At 44.9% G+C, this 20,899-nt stretch overlaps 1 protein-coding gene across 1 annotated transcript in view; it reads left to right on the forward strand.

Moving 5' to 3' along the window:
* The window catches only part of DNAH2 (dynein axonemal heavy chain 2), a 1,666,550-nt gene that overhangs the window by 838,938 nt on the left and 806,713 nt on the right, over window positions 1-20,899 (forward strand). The window contains exons 37-40 of the mRNA XM_069218683.1: window positions 493-682; window positions 16,641-16,821; window positions 17,357-17,484; window positions 17,971-18,123. Of these exons, the coding sequence (XP_069074784.1) occupies window positions 493-682; window positions 16,641-16,821; window positions 17,357-17,484; window positions 17,971-18,123 (652 nt within the window). The remainder of the gene's footprint in view (window positions 1-492; window positions 683-16,640; window positions 16,822-17,356; window positions 17,485-17,970; window positions 18,124-20,899) is intronic.

Genomic DNA, 20,899 nt, shown 5'->3' on the forward strand with positions numbered 1-20,899 from the left:
AGGGTCCTGTACCTAATATATTTGTAGAACAAGGATAGAACATGTTGAGAAACAGGACATCTAAAACAGTTGCTGCTTTCATCTTGCCTGTAACATGGTCCTTTGAACCCACTACGAATGGTGTCATGGTGAGTGGAGGTGATAGGGGATGGCTGTATGCAAAGGTCAATTTCCACGTGAGAAGAGGTTGGTGTTCATTATTACAATACCTTTTCCTCTAATCCTAGCTGTGGCACTGCACTGCAGCTAATTCCTCCTATAAGGCAGTGTCAGAGAACATTCTGCAGTAGCCTTTCAAATATAATCTTTGCAGACACTATTCACACTAGTGCTTGGTGGCAGGTGAATCAAGTAAATGTTGGTACATGTTCCTACACTTAAGAGTTCCTTACGGTCTTCAGGGATGTTTTTTACAGTGTGTGATGATTATTGGTTGAAACATGAACATTTTCATGTCTTATTATGCTGAAGCCTGTCTGTCTCTTTCAACAGATGCTACATGACGCTTACTACAGCTTTGCACCTGCACCGGGGAGGCTCCCCCAAAGGCCCTGCAGGAACAGGAAAGACAGAAACAGTGAAGGACTTGGGAAAGGCCCTGGGAATGTATGTAATAGTTGTGAACTGCTCAGAAGGACTGGACTACAGATCCATGGGACGTATGTATTGTGGCCTGGCTCAGGTAAGGAGGATCGAACAATATGCCCAATTGTAGGTATGGAATATGTGCATTCTACAGTAGAGTACAATTTAAAAGTAGTTGGTGTCATTTCATATTAAATACATGCATACATTTTGATAGTAAATACTGAGTGCCAGACCCTATAGACCTAGTTTGCACATTTCCTCCCTATTGTGAAAGCATAGACACCCCTTATTCTCCAGCTCTACCTTGTCTCTCCACTATTATTTTTCACCAGTATCCGCCCAAGTATTTATCAAATTGTATGACTAGATTTGCCCTCACGTCCACTGGAAGGCTGTACTGTGCAGTTACCACACTTTCCTTATTAGCACTTTCCTCATCAGCCTCTTGCCTTGACCTTTAGTTTTAAAATTGTATGATCTTAACTGATAGTCATAAACGCTTGAAGAACTCCCCACTGCGTGCGCGATCCAAAGGAATACATTTTGCATAGTTTTCTTCCATGGAAGCAGTATCATAGTATGTCTTTATCCATAGGATCATATTCAGATCTGTGGACTGCAAGCATAACAGAACTCATTTTTCTCTGAATGTTTACAATTATTCTCTAGATTAACATCATAGAACTCCATTCCAGTATCCAAATGCAGAGACAACTCGTTTTATCAGAGTATGTCATCCCTTTTCTTTAGGTGCCCCTCATGTGTGATAAAGACAACAGTGACTGATGCCCACAGTAAATGTATGGTTTGTCTTCCTGCCTTACATTCTGTGGCTGAATGTGATATCTCTAAAGAGACATCCAAGAGACCGTTCAAAGACTTCATCAGCCTCAAAAGCATATTACAGGACTTGAGGGCAGAAGAAGAGGAAAAAAAGAAAAGGAGACTTGAAAGATCAGCCTGCTTCTTTTTCCTTACCACCTCCTGAAAAAGACCACCATAGATGAAGGTCTAGGAAGAGAAGATGAAATAGCAGGGAACAACAACATAATTCCTGATGTCATCAGAGACGGACATCAAGGGCCAAGATGTTGCTGTCAAGATCCTCTCCTTTGACGTGCAGTCCTTTGAAGCATGGCTCCGCAACATATCAGCAGCACTTAGAACATGACTTGCCGTCAACGCAGTTCTATTCAAACTCTACTTGAATAAGATACTCATCACTGTTTATGAAATACAGACTCGGACACCTTAAATGTCAAAGGGACACTGTTCACCATCAGCTACATCCCTGTTCATCTTGAAGAAGCGGAAAGTGACTATTTCACCATCACAGATCGCAAAGGTGTGGCTAGGATCACCTGCAACTGATCTCTATTCTGTCAACATCTTGCTAAGCTGGAATAACCTCTTCTTTGGAACAAGAAAAATCCTCTTTAAAAAAGAGGCAAAGAGAAGAAATAAGTTTCCATTAATAAGGGTCAACCTTCACTGCTGTAAGAGGTTGAGTTATTGTTTGTGCTAATTAGTTTATCATGTTTTAGAGAGAGAGCACAAGCACTGGATAGCAGTGGTAAAGTTAAAGTGCACAGAGTCCTAATACCAACAACAACGAATTTCAGAAAACAGGAGGGGACAAGGCAAACCATGTCAGAGAATATCACACCAAGGATGACAGCTACAACAACTGCAAAGATCCCGAATGAGCAGCTGTTTCACTTCAACTCTCTCCTTCTAATAGAAATGAAAGATCTTGTAACCGGTATCGCTCTCCTTGTTCTGACTCTGACTTATCTCTCTCATCACACACTCCCACTTCTCCCGCACAATCTCCTTATTGTGTATCAACAGCAAATTACATCCTTACTTTCCATGAGTTACTGATGACCAGGGCAATAAAACTAAATATGTCCTCAGAGACAACCCAGGCTTTGGTGTTCGTAATATTGGGGACTCTTCAACGAAGGGAAACTCCTAAACGTTTGTTTTTTCTGGTCTGTGGTGTGACAGAGATGGAGGAAGTGACTCCTGCCACTGTGCCTGCAATACCAAACCTGCAGAAATAAAATACAGGCCACCTCAACAAGCCCAGAATTCCTCAGGGTAGATCCTAGGCTGAATTTGGTTATTGTTGTTAGTTAATCAGCTGCTGAACCTGAAAGAGAGACTATGAGACTCAAATCTATGGACAAAAAGATGTGTGGCACACAATTAACCCATCTAACGAACTACAGTGTGACAGTACATCTCTGGAGGTATCAAGATATGGAATGGAATGAAATCCTTTGCAGCAGATTTACCAAAACGACAACAGGAATTCTTAGAGATATTAAATTAAGGTTACTCTAATATTGGAACAGGCAAGAAGGCCACAAAGTTGGACCCCCTGATAGCCCTCGGAGCCTATGAGTAGGTCAAGAGGTTGCAGGCCACACCAGAGAAGGACAACCCTGAGAAGGAGGGAATACATTTGGATGATGATGATGAGGAGGGCCCAGAAATTAATCGTGAGCTGCATGATGAGCACAGCTCACCCCCAAAAGATTTTCAGGTTGCACAAGCCCTCTCCAAAGCTGTGAACCATTTGGTGATGTCATCACCATCTTTATATTTTGTTACAATCCCTTTGGGGATTTTTAGCATGTCAGTACTTTCTCTGATCCTATTTATGTTGCTGCCACCATTGATTGGAGCTAAACCCATCTCTTGTCTTTCCCTCTCTATGGCTAGGAGCTGTCTCTCCAAAGCCAATATTTTGGCCACCCTGGCTAACAGGAGGTCATCTTCATTGAGGCTGCCCTCAATGTTTCCAGAGTTACTGGTCTCCCTTGTGGAAGAACCAGCATCTCTGACTATCACTTGTGGAGTCAGGGTTTGAAGGACCCTGGGCTCCCTAATTAGGACAGGAGGGAGGGAATCATCCTCCCGTTCACTACTTTCTTCCTGTGTAAGCTTATCCTCATAGGGGTGGTCCTTTGCAAACTCTGCCAAAAGCTCCTGGAGCTTAACTTTGGTAGGGTTGGACCCAGTGTTTATATGTTTTAACTTACAGAGAGTCCTTAGTTCTGACATCCCTAGATGCAGGTAAGGGGTGAGGTTGAGTTCCACCACCATCTCATCTGTGCTAGACATTATTTCTCTAAAAGTTGGGATAACTTTTAAAGAATCTAAAAACTACTTCTTTAACTTAAATCCAAACTTGTACAAACGTTAAAAGAAATGCTAACAGAAACTTACACAAGGCCCTAGCAGGACTTTAAAAAAATTAGAAAAATAGCTCAAATTTCAAAAATCAATTTCTAATGACAATTTTTGGAATTTAGTCGTGTGATCAGGTATTGGCTTAGTAGTCCAGCAAATGCAACGTCTTAAACCCCACCGCTGATCCACCAATGTAGGAAGTTGGCTCTGTATATACTAGCTCAAAGTAAGAGATAGTGTGCACAGAGTCCAAGGGTTCTCCTTGGGGGTAAGTTAGTGGCAAAATTAGATAATGCTAATGCTCTATTTTGTGGTAGTGTGGTCGAGCAGTAGGCTTATCAGAGGGTAGTTTTAAGCATTTGTTGTACACACCCAGGCAATAAATGAGGAACACACATTCAAAGACTTAACTCCAGGCCAATAGTTTTTATATAGAAAAATATATTTTCTTAATTTATTTTTAGAACCACAAGTTCAAGTAATTTGAAGTAAATACATCCAATGCAAGGTACTCCACACAGGTCAGTTAGGAACTTTGAATTAGAGCTATATCATATACAGTTTTTGTTAAAATGGCAATAAGCTATTTTAAAAGTAGACAGTGCAAAAATCAACAGTTCCATGGGGAGGTAAGTACTGGTTAGATTGTGAGGTAAGTAAGACACTTACAAGTCTCAGTTCCTGGGCATAGGCAGCCCACCGTTGGGGGTTCAAGGTAACCCCAAAGTTACCACACCAGCAGCTCAGAGCCGGTCAGGTGCAGAGGTAAAAGAGGTGCCCAAAACACATAGGCGCCAATGAAGAACAGGGGTGCTCCGGTTCCAGTCTGCCAGTACCTGCGTCCTTAGAGGGGAGACCAGGGGGGTTTTGTAGAGCACTGGGGGGGGACACAAGTGGGCACACAAAACACACCCTCAGCGGCACAGGGGTGGCCGGGTGCAGTGTGCAAAGCAGGCATCGGGCTTTGTATTGGATTCAATGGAGGGACCCAGGGGTCACTCTAGCGGTGCAGGCAGGGCACAGGGGAGCTTCTCGGGCCAGCCACCGACTGGGCTAGGCAGAGGGTCGCCTGGGGGTCACTCCTACAGTGAGGTTCAGTTCCTTCTGGTCCTGGGGGCTGCGGGTGCAGTGCTTGGTGCAGGCGTCAGGTTCCTTGGTACAGGCAGACGTGGTCAGGGGGAGCCTCTGGATTCTCTCTGCATGTGTCGCTGTGGGGGTCCAGGGGGGTCGTCTTGGGCTACTCACGAGGTCACAGTCTCTGGAGCTCGAGCCGGGGGCGTCGGGTGCAGAGGGTGAAGTCTCACGCTTCCGGCGTGAAGAGTGAGGTCTTTGAAAGTTGCAAGAAAGTTGCCACATTGTTGCTGTTGTTGAGCAGAGTCGCTGCTCACTGTAGTTTCTTGGTCCTTAGGTTCAAGGCAGTCCTCTGAGGCTTCAGAGGTCGCTGGTCCCTGTCGGATGCGTCGCTGTTGCACTTTTTCGAGTCAGGAGACAGGCTGGTAGGGCTGGGGCCAAAGCAGTTGTCGTCTCTGTCGTCTCTGCAGGGCTTTCAGGTCAGAAGCCCTTCTTCTTGGTTCAGGTTGCAGGAATCTGATTTCCTGGGTTTTTGGGTGCCCTTAAATACTAGGGGTGTGTTTAGGTCTGGGAGGGCAGTAGCCAATGGCTACTGTCCTGGAGGGTGGCTACTCCCTCTTTATGCCTCCTCCCTGAGGGGAGGGGGGCACATCCCTAATCCTATTGGGGGAATCCTCCAAAACTAAGATGGAGGATTTCTAAAGTTAGGGGGTCACCTCAGCTCAGGGCACCTTAGGGGCTGTCCTAACTTGTGGGTGACTCCTTGTTTTTCTCATTATCTCCTCCAGCCTTGCCGCCAAAAGTGGGGGCAGTGGCCGGAGGGGCGGGCATCTCCGCTAGCTGGGATGCCCTGTGGCGCTGTAACAAAAGGGGTGAGCCTTTGAGGCTCACCGCCAGGTTTTACAGTTCCTGCAGCGGGAGGTGAGAAGCACTTCCACCCAGTACAGGCTTTGTTCCTGGCCACAGAGTGACAAAGGCACTCTTCCCCATGTGGCCAGCAACTCGTCTGGTTGTGGCAGGCTGGCAGAAACTGGTCAGCCGCACACTAGAAGTCGGGTTGGTATTCAGGGGGCATCTCTAAAATGCCCTCTGGGTGCATTTTACAATAAATTCCACACTGGCATCAGTGTGCATTTATTGGACTGAGAAGATTGATATTAAACTTCCCAGATTTCAGTGTAGCCATTATGGAACTGTGGAGTTCGTGTTTGACAAACTCCCAGACCATATACGCTTATGGCTACCCTGCACGTACAATGTCTAAGGTTTTGCTTAGGCACTGTAGGGGCATAGTGCTCATGCACATATGCCCTCACCTGTGGTATAGTGCACCCTGCCTTAGGGCTAGAAGGCCTGCTAGAGAGGTGATTTACCTATGCCACAGGCAATGTGAGGTTGGCATGGCACTCTGAGGGGAGTGCCATGTCGACTAAGTCATTTTCCGCCCCACCAGTACACACAAACTGTGTGTATGTGCTGAGGGAGGGGTCCCCAGTGGCATAAGACATGTTGCAGCCCTTAGAGACATTCCCTCGCATCAGGGCCCTTGGTACCATTTACAGGGGATTTATTTGAGTGCCAGGGCTGTGCCAATTGTGGAAGCAAAGGTACAGTTTAGGGAAAGAACATTGGTGCTGGGGCCTGGTTAGCAGGGTCCCAACACACTTTCAATCATAACTTGGCATCATCAAAAGGCAAAAAGTCAGGGGGTAACCATGCCAAGGAGGCATTTCCTTACAACCAGGGAAACCGTCCTTATGCTCTCTGAGATTAGTCAAGCAATTCTTGAAGGGTCTCTTCAGATCTTCTCCTCAAGTAAAGCCTCCACCTTCGGCATGACAACTTAACATTGTCCTTGGCCAGCTTAAGAAGGAGCCTTTTGAGCCTGTAAACAGGGCGGACAACAAGTATCTCACTTGGAAGGTGGCTCTCCTTCTCGCCCTTACTTCGGCACACAGAGTTAGTGAAATTCAAGCTTTCACTATACAAGAACCTTCCCTGCAGTTCAAACAAGATAGTCATTCTATGCACGAGTCCCAAATTCATTCCTAAGGTGCCTTCGGAGTTTCATATCAGTGAGCCAGTGGTTCTGAAATCTTTTTTCTCGAACCCGCAAACTACTGCAGAAAGGACCCTCCATTCACTCGACCTTAAAAGGTGCATGAATTCCATCTGGACAGAACAAAGTCGTTCAGACAGTCCAATCAGTTATTTGTAGCTTTCAGTGCCGCTAGGAAAGATCACCCTGTAACGAAACAGACTATATCCCGATGGATTAAAGACGCAATCATCTTCTGCCATCAGAAAGCAGGTAGACCATTGCAAACAAGTGTGAGAGCGCATTCTACCAGAGCTATATCGGCGTCCTGTCAATTTAAAACATCTGTGGGGCTGCGACATGGAGGACAACTCACACCTTCATGCAGCATTACTGCTTGGACAAGGAGTCACTTCGGGTTGCAGCCGTTGGGCAAGCGGTCCTTTGAAACCTATTTCAATGAAGGTGAGTGTAGGAAGTTGGCTCTGCATATACAATCTCAAAATGAGAGATAGTGTGCACCGAGTCCAAGGGTTCCCTTTATAGGTTGATAGTGGCTCTATTTTGTGGTAGTGTGGTCGAGCAGTAGGCATAGTAGGGGCATAGTGCTCATGCACATATGCCCTCACCTGTGGTATGGTGCACCCTGACTTAGGGCTGTAAGACCTGCTAGAGGGGTGACTTACCTATGCCACAGGCAGTGAGAGGTGGGCATGTCACTCAGATGGGAGTGCCATGTCGACTTAGTCATTTTCTCCCCACCAGTACACACAAGCTATGAGGCAGTGTGCATGTGCTGAGTGAGGGGTCCCCAGTGTGGCATAATACATGCTGCAGCCCTTGGAGACCTTCCCTGGCCACAGGGCCCTTGGTACCAGGGGTACCATTTACAAGGGACTTATCTGTGTGCCAGGGCTTTGCCAATTGTGGGAGCAAAGGTACAGTTTAGGGAAGAACACTGGTGCTGGGCATGGCTAGCAGGGTCCCAGCACACTTTCAATCATAACTGGCATGAACAAAAGGCAAAAAGTTAGGGGGTGACCATGCCAAGGTAGGCATTTCCTCACAGCTAAATGATTCCTTCCCTGCATCCGCTTGTTTTGTGTTATTTCACATTTTCTTTAAAATAATACTGTAGATCGTAAAAATAAGTGTATGAACATATTGTCATTCTAGTTCACATTTTAAAGTGCTATGTTAGTATCTGCAGGTCGAAAATGTGTTACTCACTGCTTACTATTCTGATTCAAGCATGTAAGCATGTGTATCTATGAAAGTTCCAATACTGGAGTAAGAAACAAGTTCTCTTCCAGGGGATCCTCATCAATAGTCATAAACATTGAATATTCCCGCCCTTGTGCGGGGACCCCGGAGCATATATAAAATACACATATATACAGTATGAAATATGCACGAAAAATATATATAGCATTTTTAGTAGACAAATTTTCATACTAAACTCATATATACACGTGTAAAACAGCAATGCAGACTACAATCATAAACAGGCTAAAATGCTTTATTTCTATGGATTTTTTTTTTAGTTTTTATTTTTAATTGTTCTTAAAATTACAATAAGAGAAAAAATATCTATTAAAACCACACCACTGAGCCCAGGGAAATCAGCAGTAGTAATCATCAGAGAAAAAAGACAAAAAACTACATTGAAAAACACTAGAGCATTCTTAGCCAATAGGCTGCATGCAGGTTAACATAGGAGAACCATAAAAACTTTGGCACCGTGCCTTTAAGACCCTGAGCACCTCCAGTATCCCACCATGCCTCAGGGGTGAAGGAGAGGTGACAGTTGGTTCACAGTTAGGTCAGTTCTTTTTTCCGGCTTCTTCTGAGAGGATCCTGGAGCATTGAGCTCTCAGTTTTTCTGAGTTTTCCTCAGAAAAATACTTTAGAACAGCGTTTTTTCCTACTTTACTCGACATCTAACATCATTGTCTGAGTTTGGAAGTTTTTTCCTGACAGAAAAATGCCTTCACTTTTTGTGAAATGCCCTTCCTGTGGGAAGAAGAAGGCCCAGTCAGATCCACACACTCTATGTATTGTCTGCTTGCCTCAGAGTCACTGCCCTGACACTTGCAAACACTGCAAGAACATGTCAAAGAGGACTCTGAAGGACAGAGAAAAGATCAGGCTTCATGGGCTTCACGAGAGGCAGGAAACATCATCCTCTTTGCTTCCCAGGCAGCCAACAAGCCACTCTCAGGAGAGACAGGCTAGATCGACGTCAGCAGGTAGGAAGATACCTGTTTGTTCCCCGTCGACGTCGACGCTGCCACCATCTCACCGCCATAGATCGCCGTCGACGGCGACCCGACCGACGTCGAAGGATACGGCGTCGAGAGAACATGGCCATCGCAGGGGCATATCTCCGTCGACGGCAACCCGCCGATCGACGTCGAGCCATCACCGGCGTGCCCATTCGCCGCCGAAGGCCTCGCACCCCTCGACGTCAAGAGAGACGACGCCCCAGCGGCGAGAGCGAGGACACCCGCCGTCGGCCACCCACCGCTCGACGTCAAGGCACACGACGGTGAGCAGGTCGCGGTCCAGAGATCGCCGTTCGACGTCAAGACACTCAACGTCGAGACACTCAACGTCGAGATGGGAACAACCGGCGGCGCTCCCTTCGACGTCATTACGGCTGTTGACGTCGACACAGGTTTTACCTGTCTTGCAAGGAGCAGAACATCGGCTTCCACCAGCAGATAAGACCACTCCATCTCCAGTGGTCTCTATAAGGAGTGGTTCATCTCGGTCGAGAGCGGCATCGTCGGGCATGTCTCACCCATCAATTTGTCACCAAGATGGTTGGAGAGCCTTAACAGACCAACGGCCTCCCCGGATTCACAGTATTCACGGATGTACTCTCCTACTGCCTCTCTCCCGAGAACACCATCACCGACAGCGCGGGCAGGATGGGCTCGTTCTGCCTCTCGCCAGCTGACCACGAGGCCTGGGCGCTCTGCTACAGCGTCTCGCAGCAGGTCACGTTCCCAGCGACGATCTAGGTCACGATCAAGACACAGAAGGTCGCCCTCCTGGTCATCGTCAGGGTCATCCGTCAGACGATACTCCCCCACCTTAACAGATTCTCCACCAGCTAGGGTTTCACCGGTGGACGACATCACTACTTTTAATGAGGTGCTTGTCAGGGGAGCACAGAAGCTAAACATAGAGGTTCCAGAACCATCAACCTCCTCATCAGTCATTTTTGAGACTCTACAGCATAGAGCAGTTTCGAAAAAGCTACTGCCGCTAGTGCCTGGTCTGTTGCAGCCAACTATGGACACCTTTTTAGCGCCAGCCACCCTCAAATCGGCTCCGGCTAGGATTTTGAAAAAATATAAAGCGCCTGAACAAGATCCTTTATTTCTAAGAACGGATCCGCTGCCGGACTCGGTCATATTGGCCGCAGCCCGAAAAACTCACTCAGTGGCATCATCCTCCACGGTTCCACCGGACAAAGAGAGCAGACATCTAGACTCTCTGGGGAGAAAAATGTGCGGCACGGCGGCATCTATGATGAAGGTCTCCAGCGCGTCTGCACTCCTAGGCAGATATGACCGTTCACTGTGGGACTCTCTCAACAGGTTCACAGAAAAATTACCTAGAGAGGACAGGCAGGACTTCCAAGAGATCCTTCAAGAGGGATGTCTGGTCTCCAACCAGGTCATCAGTGCAGCGGCAGATGGGGCAGACTTAGCTTCACATGGGTACGCACATGGGATCTGTGCAAGAAGGTCTTCATGGTTGAGACTGACTGGATTAAAACAGGAAGCACAACAACGCATCCTAAATCTTCCATTCAACGGGAACTCGCTGTTTGGTACCCATACGGACGAAGAAATGGCACGCATGAAGACGGAAGCGGACACCATGAGGGCAGTAGGCCTGGAGAGGAAGAAGGACTTCCGGCGAAGGTATAGACCTTATGACAGGCGCCCTTTCCAGCAGAGGGTTCAAACCCCTCACTGGTCCCAGAGGCCACAGCAGAGGCAAGGACGCCCGCTTTTTCAGTCTCGTAGGGCCACAAGGGAACGAGGGTCAAGTAGACCACAACAGTCCACACCCAAAGCACCGGCCAATCAATGAGGACTCGCTTCCCTTAACACTGTGCACCACTCCGGTGGGGGGAAGTATCACAGACTTTATTCACGAGTGGCGTTCTATCACAAAAGGTAAATGGGTGCTCAACATTGTCGAAAATGGCTACTCTCTTCTTTTCCGTCAACTTCCACCGCGCTTGCCACCAACCAAATGCAATCCGCCTCACGTCAGCCTATTGCGCAAAGAGGCTCTCGCCCTTTTACGAAAGAAGGCAATAGAAAAGGTTCCACTCGCGCACAGAGGGAAGGGGGTTTACTCTCGTTATTTTCTGGTCGCGAAAAAAGGCCGAGAGGGCGTTTTCAGACCAATTCTGGACTTACGGCTTCTGAACAAGTACATAAGAAAGCAAAAGTTCAGGATGCTGGCTCTTCACCAGATTTTCCCTCAGCTACATCAGGGATACTGAATGTGCTCCATCGACCTGCAGGATGCATACTTTCACATCCCGATAATTCCCAAGCATCGGAAATTCCTGCGCTTCCAGATAGCCTCACAGCACTATCAGTTCAAAGTGCTACCATTCGGCCTGAAATCTGCCCCACGCGTTTTCTCAATGCGTGGCAGTGGTAGCGGCACATCTACGAAAACAAAAAATCTTCATTTACCCATACCTAGACGACTGGCTACTGAAAGCCTCTTCTCCGGAGCAGGCGAGAACCCATTGAAACATTGTGCTCAAGGTTTTCGAGTCTCTAGGTCTTCAAGTCAACTACCAAAAGTCCACCTTGATTCCAACGCAGAACCTCCACTACCTGGGAGCAGTACTAAACACAGAGCTCCAAAGAGTGTATCCTTCGGAGGAACGACTATTAGCAATAAAGAAAAAGTGTCAAGACCTGTTAAAATCCGACGCACCTACGGCCCGTCAGGTGACATCTCTGCTGGGCTCCATGGCATCATGCATTTTCATTGTCCCGAATGCCAGGCTACATATGAGGCCCCTCCAAGAGGTGTTGGAAAACAACTGGAGCCAAAGGACAGGTCGCTGGGAGGACAGAGTGCGGCTGCCGATAGCAGCACGTCAGTCATTGCAATGGTGGATGCACAGACCTCACCTATCAGTAGGGGCTCTGTTTCACCAGGTAATTCCATCCGACACTCTAGTAACGGATGCGTCTCTTCAGGGATGGGGGGCTCATCTAGGTCCCCTTCAAGCTCAGGGCCTGTGGTCCGACAACGAAAGGAAGTACCACATCAATCTGCTGGAGCTCAGAGCGGTCCATCTGGCTCTCTAGTCTTTTGCTCCATCGATTTAGGGGAAATCTCTTCTAATACAAACGGACAATACAACCACAATGTATTATTTGAACAGACAAGGGGGAACGAGATCCCTACCCCTATCTCGGGAGTCCCAAACAATCTGGCACTGGCTCCTGGCCAGGGGAATGTCGCTTACAGCGGTTCACCTACCAGGTCAACAAAACCTGGAAGCAGATTTCCTGAGCAGACACCTAGAGGACGCCCACGATTGGGTCCTACACGGCGAAGTCGTCGAAGACATCTTCGCTCAATGGGGTCGGCCTCAATTGGATCTCTTCGCGGACGAGGTAAACAAGAAATGCCCAGACTTCGCATCCAGGTTCTACCGTCCGGGATCTCGAGGGAATGCCCTGTTGATCGACTGGTCAGGGATATTTCTCTACGCTTTTCCACCGATCCCCCTCATGCCGGCAGTGATCAACGAACTTTACAGATCCAGCACCAGAATGATTCTCATAGCTCCGCAATGGCCCCGTCAGTTCTGGTACACAGATCTCCTCAACCTATCGAACAACCTCACAGGAGGCTGCCGTGCAGACCGGATCTTCTGAGCAGGATGGAGGGCAGGGTACTACACCCCAACCTACCCTCTCTGAGCTTGACAGCATGGCTCCTGAATTCCTGCAGTATGGGCACCTAGGGCTCTCGCAGGAGTGCATGAACATCTTGAATGAGTCCAGACGACTTTCCACGCGGCGTTCTTACGCATTTAAGTGGAAGAGGTTCTACATATGGTGCTGTCAGCAAGGTCAGAATCCCATACGGGCTCAGGAGGAGGTCATACTGTCTTACTTACTCCATCTGGCAAAATCCGGTCTGCAGGTATCATCTATTAAGGTACATTTATCTGCCATTACAGCTTATCGTAAATCACCTTCTCAGGAATCCTTCTTTACGAAACCAGTAGTCAAGGATTCCTTAGAAAGTTTGAAAAAGGTTTTTCCGCCCATTCGGAAACCCTCCCCTCCATGGGAGCTGAACATAGTACTGTCAAAACTTATGGGCCCTCCTTTCGAACCTATACACAAAGCCTCTTTGCAACACCTTACGTGGAAGACGGCTTTTTTGGTAGCCATTATTTCCGCAAGGAGGGTCAGTGAAATTCAGGCTTTGTCCTCCAAAGAACCGTACACAGTCTTTCACGACAATAGAGTAGTTCTGCGAACTCACCCATCATTCCTACCGAAGGTGGTGTCAGAATTCCACATCAATCAGACTATTTCTCTACCAACTTTCTTCCCCAATCCGGAGACTCCGGCGGAGAAAGCGTTGCACTCCCTAGATCTGAAAAGAGTGCTAAAATTTTATTTGGATAAAACAAAGTTGATTAGACATTCCAACCACTTGTTTATAAATTATGATCATTTAAGAACAGGAGAGGCAGCATCTAAACGAACCATATCAAGATGGATAGTTTCTTGTATTGTTAATGCATACCAGTTGGCTAACAAACAACTACTTGCTAGACCTGAAGCACATTCCACAAGAGGAAAAGCGGCTACTGCTGCCCTCCTTAATAATGTTCCAATATCTGAAATTTGTAAGGCTGCTACATGGAAGTCTGTACATACATTTACTAGACATTACTGTTTGGACTCAGATGCAAGAGCAGACGCCCAAGTGGGGCAAGCCTCTCTAAGAAATTTGTTTGCATGATACGTATCTATTCCTGCACTTCTATTGGACAGTCCGCAGAGTCAAGGGATGGGCTTGCTACTCTATTCAATGTTTATGACTATTGATGAGGATCCCCTGGAAGAGAAGGATAAGTTACTTACCTGTAAATCCTAGTTCTCTTCCAGGGGTATCCTCATCAAAGTCATAAACAACCCACCCTCCTCCCTGGACGCACGTCTCATAGAAGTGCAGGACACACTATCTTTCGAATCGGCTACCCAGCTTGTCACCGTAAAAAAGTACTGACCTAACTGTGAACCAACTGTCACCTCTCCTTCACCCCTGAGGCATGGTGGGATACTGGAGGTGCTCAGGGTCTTAAAGGCACGGTGCCAACGTTTTTATGGTTCTCCTGTGTTAACCTGCCTATTGGCTAAGAATGCTCTAGTGTTTTTCAATGTAGTTTTTTGTCTTTTTTTCTCTGATGATTACTACTGCTGATTTCCCTGGGCTCAGTGGTGTGGTTTTAATAGATATTTTTTCTCTTATTGTAATTTTAAGAACAATTAAAAAAAAAAAAAAAAAAAAAAGAAAAAACTCCATAGAAATAAAGCATTTTAGCCTGTTTATGATTATAGTCTGCATTGCTGTTTTACACTTGTATTTATGAGTTTAGTATGAAAATTTGTCTACTAAAAATGCTATATAGATTTTTCGTGCATATTTCATACTGTATATATGTGTATTTTATATATGCTCCGGGGTCCCCGCACAAGGGTGGGAATATTCAATGTTTATGACTTTGATGAGGATACCCCTGGAAGAGAACTAGGATTTACAGGTAAGTAACTTATCCTTACTTACCTGTAACTGTAGTTCTCCAGTATTGGAACCTTTCATAGATTCACATGCGACTTGCCCTCCTCCCCTGGGGAGCTCACATTCATTTTTGCCTCAGTCTTAGCTGTATTTTTGCACTTGTGCTTGGGAAATCAGTTCCTCACAAGATGGTTCCAGAGGGTGGTGAGAGCTGATTGGTTGTCTTTTAAGTTTGGTACTTTTTTATAAAATGACTATGAGATGTTACTAAATTAAGAAGCCTATGCCTCTACAGCTTTATATGCAATTGAACATGGCTTTTTGTATTACACCGGCCACTCCCATCTCGACGACGGGGAATGATTCAAGCATGTGAATCTATGAAAGTTTCCAATACTGGAGAACTACAGTTACAGGTAAGTAACGTGTTTCTTACTCTGTATTGAAACATACAGATAGGTATTTTATTATATGACCTTTCACAGATTACCTTAGTAGGTATGCATTTTGGTGCTGGGTACCTCCTCTGACAATGTGTGGGTATAAAAGATTTGTACTGTCAGTTTCCTTTTTAGGCCCTCTTAGGAGCAATACTATTTTGCTATGACGATATTTCTATATTATGTCATTTTATGACTTTGTGCCTGACGGGTTGCCTTGTGGGAAAGCTTAAGCTCAGTACAGGAGGCCTCAGATAGTTATGATGATAAGCCATTGCTCACAGCTACAGGCCTGTTTGGTTCACTAGGCATGATATTTCTGTTGCCATACGTTTGAACATTTATAACAAACACATTAGGCTTCACATATTGCTTGTGAAAAGCATATGTTAAAATTAATAGACATTTAAGTGTGGATTGGTATTTCTCTGTAGTAAAGTCTACAACTAGGTATTTTAATACACAAAGTCGCAGGCTACCTTTAAAGGGAATGACTTTGGTGTTGGTTACGGCCTCTGACAAACCCTAGGGGGAAAAGATTTGCATTGTAATAATTCTTGCTAGAATCTCTCATTAGATGTCTACCAGGATGTTGTAATAAAAGAAATAATTTACTATTACATTTATACGTATCCTCAAACATATAGCCACATAGATAAATAGATGGCTTTTAGGTCCACTTTATTCTGCCATTGGTCTGTCTGAGTGTCATTTAAACTCTGCTGCCATCCATCCATGACACCTAACTGCCCCTTTACCCTCTGAATGATGGCATTTTCTGATTATGTGTCCAGCCACTTAAAAATGATAGACCGTCCGTGTCAGGGATGCTTGACCAGTCCTTTAGTTTTGTAATTTCTTCTTTTATATTTCCCCCTTCATTTATTTGTTTCTCCTCTTTTTATTTTATTGTTTGATAAGAGAGCACTACAGCTTTCCAAGCAGTGCTAATGGGTTCCTTGCTTGTCTATCATTTCATCTGTAGTGCTCCCCATTCCATGTGGCCACTTACTCTAAACTAGAAGATCGTTATATAAATGCTGGTTTTCATAGTGTATCATTGTTTTACTATTCCAAGAAGGCCCACTTGTTGGTTAAAAATGTGCCAGGCATGCTTGATCTTTAAAACAGTGATAGACTATTTACAGTATCTTTTGAAGACGGACACCCGCTTTAGTTTTATTATTAAAAACATAGACCCACTGTGTTTTGAAGGCAGCATGTTTTCTTTTTTTTACTACTCTCATTCTTTTAATTTATATTCCATATGCTGAGTTTGTATATGTTTTATCACAATTGTGTCAGACGGTGAATGGACGGATGAGTCTGTGGATTGATGCATGGATACCTGAGTGCAAAGATGAATGGCAGAGTGCTGTATAATGACATTTAATGTCTACATCCATCAGTGACACAAAAGGTACTTTCATTCATAAGCCAGACCTGTTGTCCTAGCCAGTGCTTGTTGTGTTTGTTTCCAGACGGGGGCTTGGGGCTGCTTTGATGAATTCAACCGCATCAACATTGAGGTGCTCTCTGTAGTGGCCCAGCAAATCCTTTCCATCTTGTCTGCCCTTACTGCCAACGTCACCCGCTTTGTCTTTGAAGGCCGGGAAATCAACCTTGTTTGGTCTTGTGGTATCTTCATCACCATGAACCCAGGTGGGTGTTCTTTTAATTAGAGTCTTTGCACTGAATTCAAGAAGAGTGTAGCACTAGTTAAGGAGCACGCAAGTTACCTGCATACATTCCTGCAATAAAAAAAATGGAGTAAAATAATTGAACTTTTTTACTGAAAGATCCCTCTCCGCTGAACACCCTGGCAGAGATAGCTGTTGGTTAATGAGAGGATGCACTCTTCCCAGCAGTAAATGTTCCAGGGTGCCTGGCTGGACGTGACAAGTAATTATCCTTATAATCACATAATAAACTGTTGTGTTCGCAGAATAGGAGTAAGACCTCTGGTTTGACTGATACCCCCCGTAATTGCCTAATATAATTTTGATTGCACTTTTACTCCATATACCTATGTCCACTGTATAAAGATGGTTACGTTTGGAAAGTTAGGCAAGGAAGAGCTGCGATATGGTATAGTCTTGCTATATTATCAACCTTCTTCTGTGGTGGTGTTTTCCTTCTGTGAGTCACTGTAATTGCTTCCCCAGTTAAGTGTAACTTTTTCTTGGTCTTGTGGCAGGTTACGCTGGGCGTACAGAGCTCCCTGACAACCTGAAGTCAATGTTCCGTCCCATTTCAATGGTCGTACCCGATTCTACTCTCATTGCTGAAATCATTTTATTTGGCGAAGGTTTCAACAACTGCAAGGTACAACTAATAAATCGTATGACTGTGTGGCATTTTTCATTTTTTCAGACTTAACCTGTTACTTAGGAAAAAGTGACAAGTTGGATAAAAGATGCTGAATTTTCTTTAAGGCAGCATCCACAAGCAGCACATGCATAGCAAGCTCCAAACGTTGGCTCCCTAACTTGGCCATATTTTGAAGGTTTGATGTACTCATCAAGAGGGACCAAGAAAGAAACTGTCCAAAGATCTGAATTTTTCACCACTTAGTCACAATACTTCCAGCTAATACTTACATGGTCCTGGGCAGAGAATTAATCTTCAAAGTTCAAGAGGAGTAACTGTTTAAGAAGGATAATTTAATTTCATGTGTGTGCGCTTTTCTGCTGAAGTCTGTATTGTACAGTTTCCTTAGAGTTATTCATATTCCTACTAGGCACTTGAAGAATTTTCCCTGGAATCCAGTTTTGAAGTTTCTCTATATTTTCATTTGTTGTCCATTTCTAGATCTTGGCTAAGAAAGTCTACACACTTTACTCCTTGGCTGTCCAGCAACTGTCAAAGCAGGATCACTACGACTTTGGCTTAAGAGCACTAACCTCACTGCTCCGCTATGCTGGAAAGAAACGCCGGGTACGACCAGATCTGTCTGATGAGGAGGTAAGATCCTGACAACTATTTCACATTTACTTTTCAGCCACTTTTTGTTGAGTGGGAAAAGAAAATTGGAGCACATGTCACACCCAGTACTGTGATATTTATATTTGCCTTAAGTTAGCCTTTGTTCTGCATGAGCCCTGCAAAAGTGTTTGTTGACCTTGCCCCAAAGCTCACAATGTTAGAATTACATCAATCTCACTCCATTGCTTGTAAACACATTTATATAAACTCATAAGTAAATCCTACACCTACTTCTATAACGTTTTCTCAAATCTCAAATATTAATGACATCTTTACCTGGTATTTTGGAAAAGTTGAGTAAGAGCAAACCAAGTGTGACCCCTTAACTCATATGTCTGACTTCATTCAATTTCCAGCTTACGAAATCTTCTGCAACTTAATGATTAGACCATAAAAAGCTACTTCATTGTGCTTACAAATTGAAAATAACAGGGATCAGCAATATGTATGCATGCAGATCTATGTGCTAGATTCAACCCACTAAATATGTGTACATACCTACCTTAGTTGTGTGTTTTCTACTGCCTGGTGAGGAAGGCAGCCTAAATTCAAGGATGTGCTGACATATTTTGAACTGGGGCCTTGGGCATCTTTCAGAGGCCACCTTTGACTGATGTGCTACCAAGCCAATGAAAATATTGTGCAAGAAACTGGCAACCAGAGCACAGGCAAATGCCATAGGGACCTGATGCCCATTGTGATGTCATGGTGAGTGGAGGTTTTCAAATCTAGAAGTAAGGGTATCCCCATGCCCATATTTAAGGCCAGTTTCTTGCTGTTTTGGAGGCCATTGCTACTGACCTGGGTTGTTATGAGTAGAGTCTATGCAGGCAAAATCACTCAATGAAGAAACAAAACTCTGACTGCTTTGTTGTAGACAAGGCATTTCCTTACAGTGCTTGAATGGGGGACTATAATCAAGTTCATAAAAATAAAACTTTGGCTGGTTTGCTTAAAGTAATGATTTTCTTCAGTACTAGCCTTGATATGAGTAGCTTCCTGGTGTCCATGCACTGTCCCCAATTTCAAATCAGAAGCACAAACAGAAAGAAGTATGAAGGAAGCAGCCTCCTGAGGGCTTGCGGGCTCATTATAGCAGGGGCACAGCTGCTACTGTTGCGCTAGCTCGAGGCGCACCAGTCCTGGAGATCTGTCTGGCGGCAACTTGGGTGTCTTTGCATGTTTGCAAAACATTACTGCCCTGACAGTAAGGTATGAAGGGACGGGTACTTTGCCCATTCAGTCCTTCAGGACTTTTTAGTGTAAGGAGTAGTATCTGCAGCCTACCACCAGGTGGTTATGGCTTGCGTATCTATTCAGAGGTAAGGAATCTGCAGCTAGAAGTCTCTATCAGATGAACAAGTCACTTACCGTTGGTAATGCATTATCTGGTAGAGACTCTATGTAGCTGCAGATTCCTTACACCCACCCATGCCTCCCCGCTCTGTGGATAGGACTAGTAGGGTTAGGGTTTATCGCTTTTCAGGGCCCTTGTTTTACACAGACAAATGTTGGTTCTATCCATGACTCTGCACTTCTGGCGTGGACGTCTTGTGGATAAAAGAACTGACGTATGCCCGCCAAGGTGGCATCTATATAGATGACCGTGATGTCACAGACAACTCCAATGACGTTGGTGAACGGCGCACACAGGATTTTGCTCAGCAAAAAGATTCCGGATTCAAAGCTGAAGCTGGGGAATTCAAAGGTAAGGAATCTGCAGTTAGATAGAGTCTCTACCAGATCATGCGTTATCAAAGGTAAATCACTTGTTCTTCTCTACTGGCACTTGCACCAGTTCTCCCACACTCTGCTACAAGGCCCCTAGCCTTCTTACTCTTAATTAGGACAGAACCACACCTTTGTCACATAAAGAGGGCAAGATTCTTCACTCTCTTTCAATACGTAATGTAACAGTAGGGTTTCTTAAAAGGGGCTTTTTTCTCAATTTAAATTCTGACCAATCAGCATATGTTGTTTGTAAGCTGCCAGGAATGATATGCCTGTGTACAATTTAAAAGCCTGCTAAGACTACACAATTTGGTATGCAGTCAACCCGCACACTTTATTTAATTAGCAGTTTAAAAACACACACATACTCATACTCCTATGGATGTCCCTGGCTGCTGCATTAAGGAAGAGGGAACAAGCAGGATTTTGACAATTTGGTTCAGTTAAATTTCAAGTTCAATTCAGAGGTTAGTATTTTTATGTAGAACAAAACAGTTGGATCTTCAGTTCTATTTAAACTTCAGAGGATTGGGTTTCAGAAAAGGGTTGAACAGGAATGGATTATAGAAGAGAGAGATTAATATTGTATGGATCTTTCCTACATTGTTTATACTTTACCTGGTGTGTGGCCTGTACATTCACGAGCATGGGGGGTGCTCCTAACAATGGTTCTCTCGTAGGGGATTTCCATGTATAGTCATAAGCACTGAATAGTTCCGCGCGCCTGCGGGGACCCCGGAGCACTGTTGTGTAGTATATTCTTAAGTGCAATCATCAGCTCCTTGACAAAAAAGGTCTGTGAAAAACACTTAAGAATAACAATGTGCAGCCTATGTGAACAGCTACACAGGCCAAATTGTTAGAAGAAAAAACAGTTGTAGTGTAAATTTCACGTTTAAACCTCTATTTATTCTATAAATACATAAATAAATACATTCTCATATTTTATTTACACCTCTCATGAGAATAAAACAATGTAGGGCAGTGTAGCCCATAGGCTGCCATTATACAGAATGAAAATAGA

This window comes from Pleurodeles waltl, chromosome 12 (assembly GCF_031143425.1).
Source record: "Pleurodeles waltl isolate 20211129_DDA chromosome 12, aPleWal1.hap1.20221129, whole genome shotgun sequence".
NCBI lineage: Eukaryota > Metazoa > Chordata > Amphibia > Caudata > Salamandridae > Pleurodeles > Pleurodeles waltl.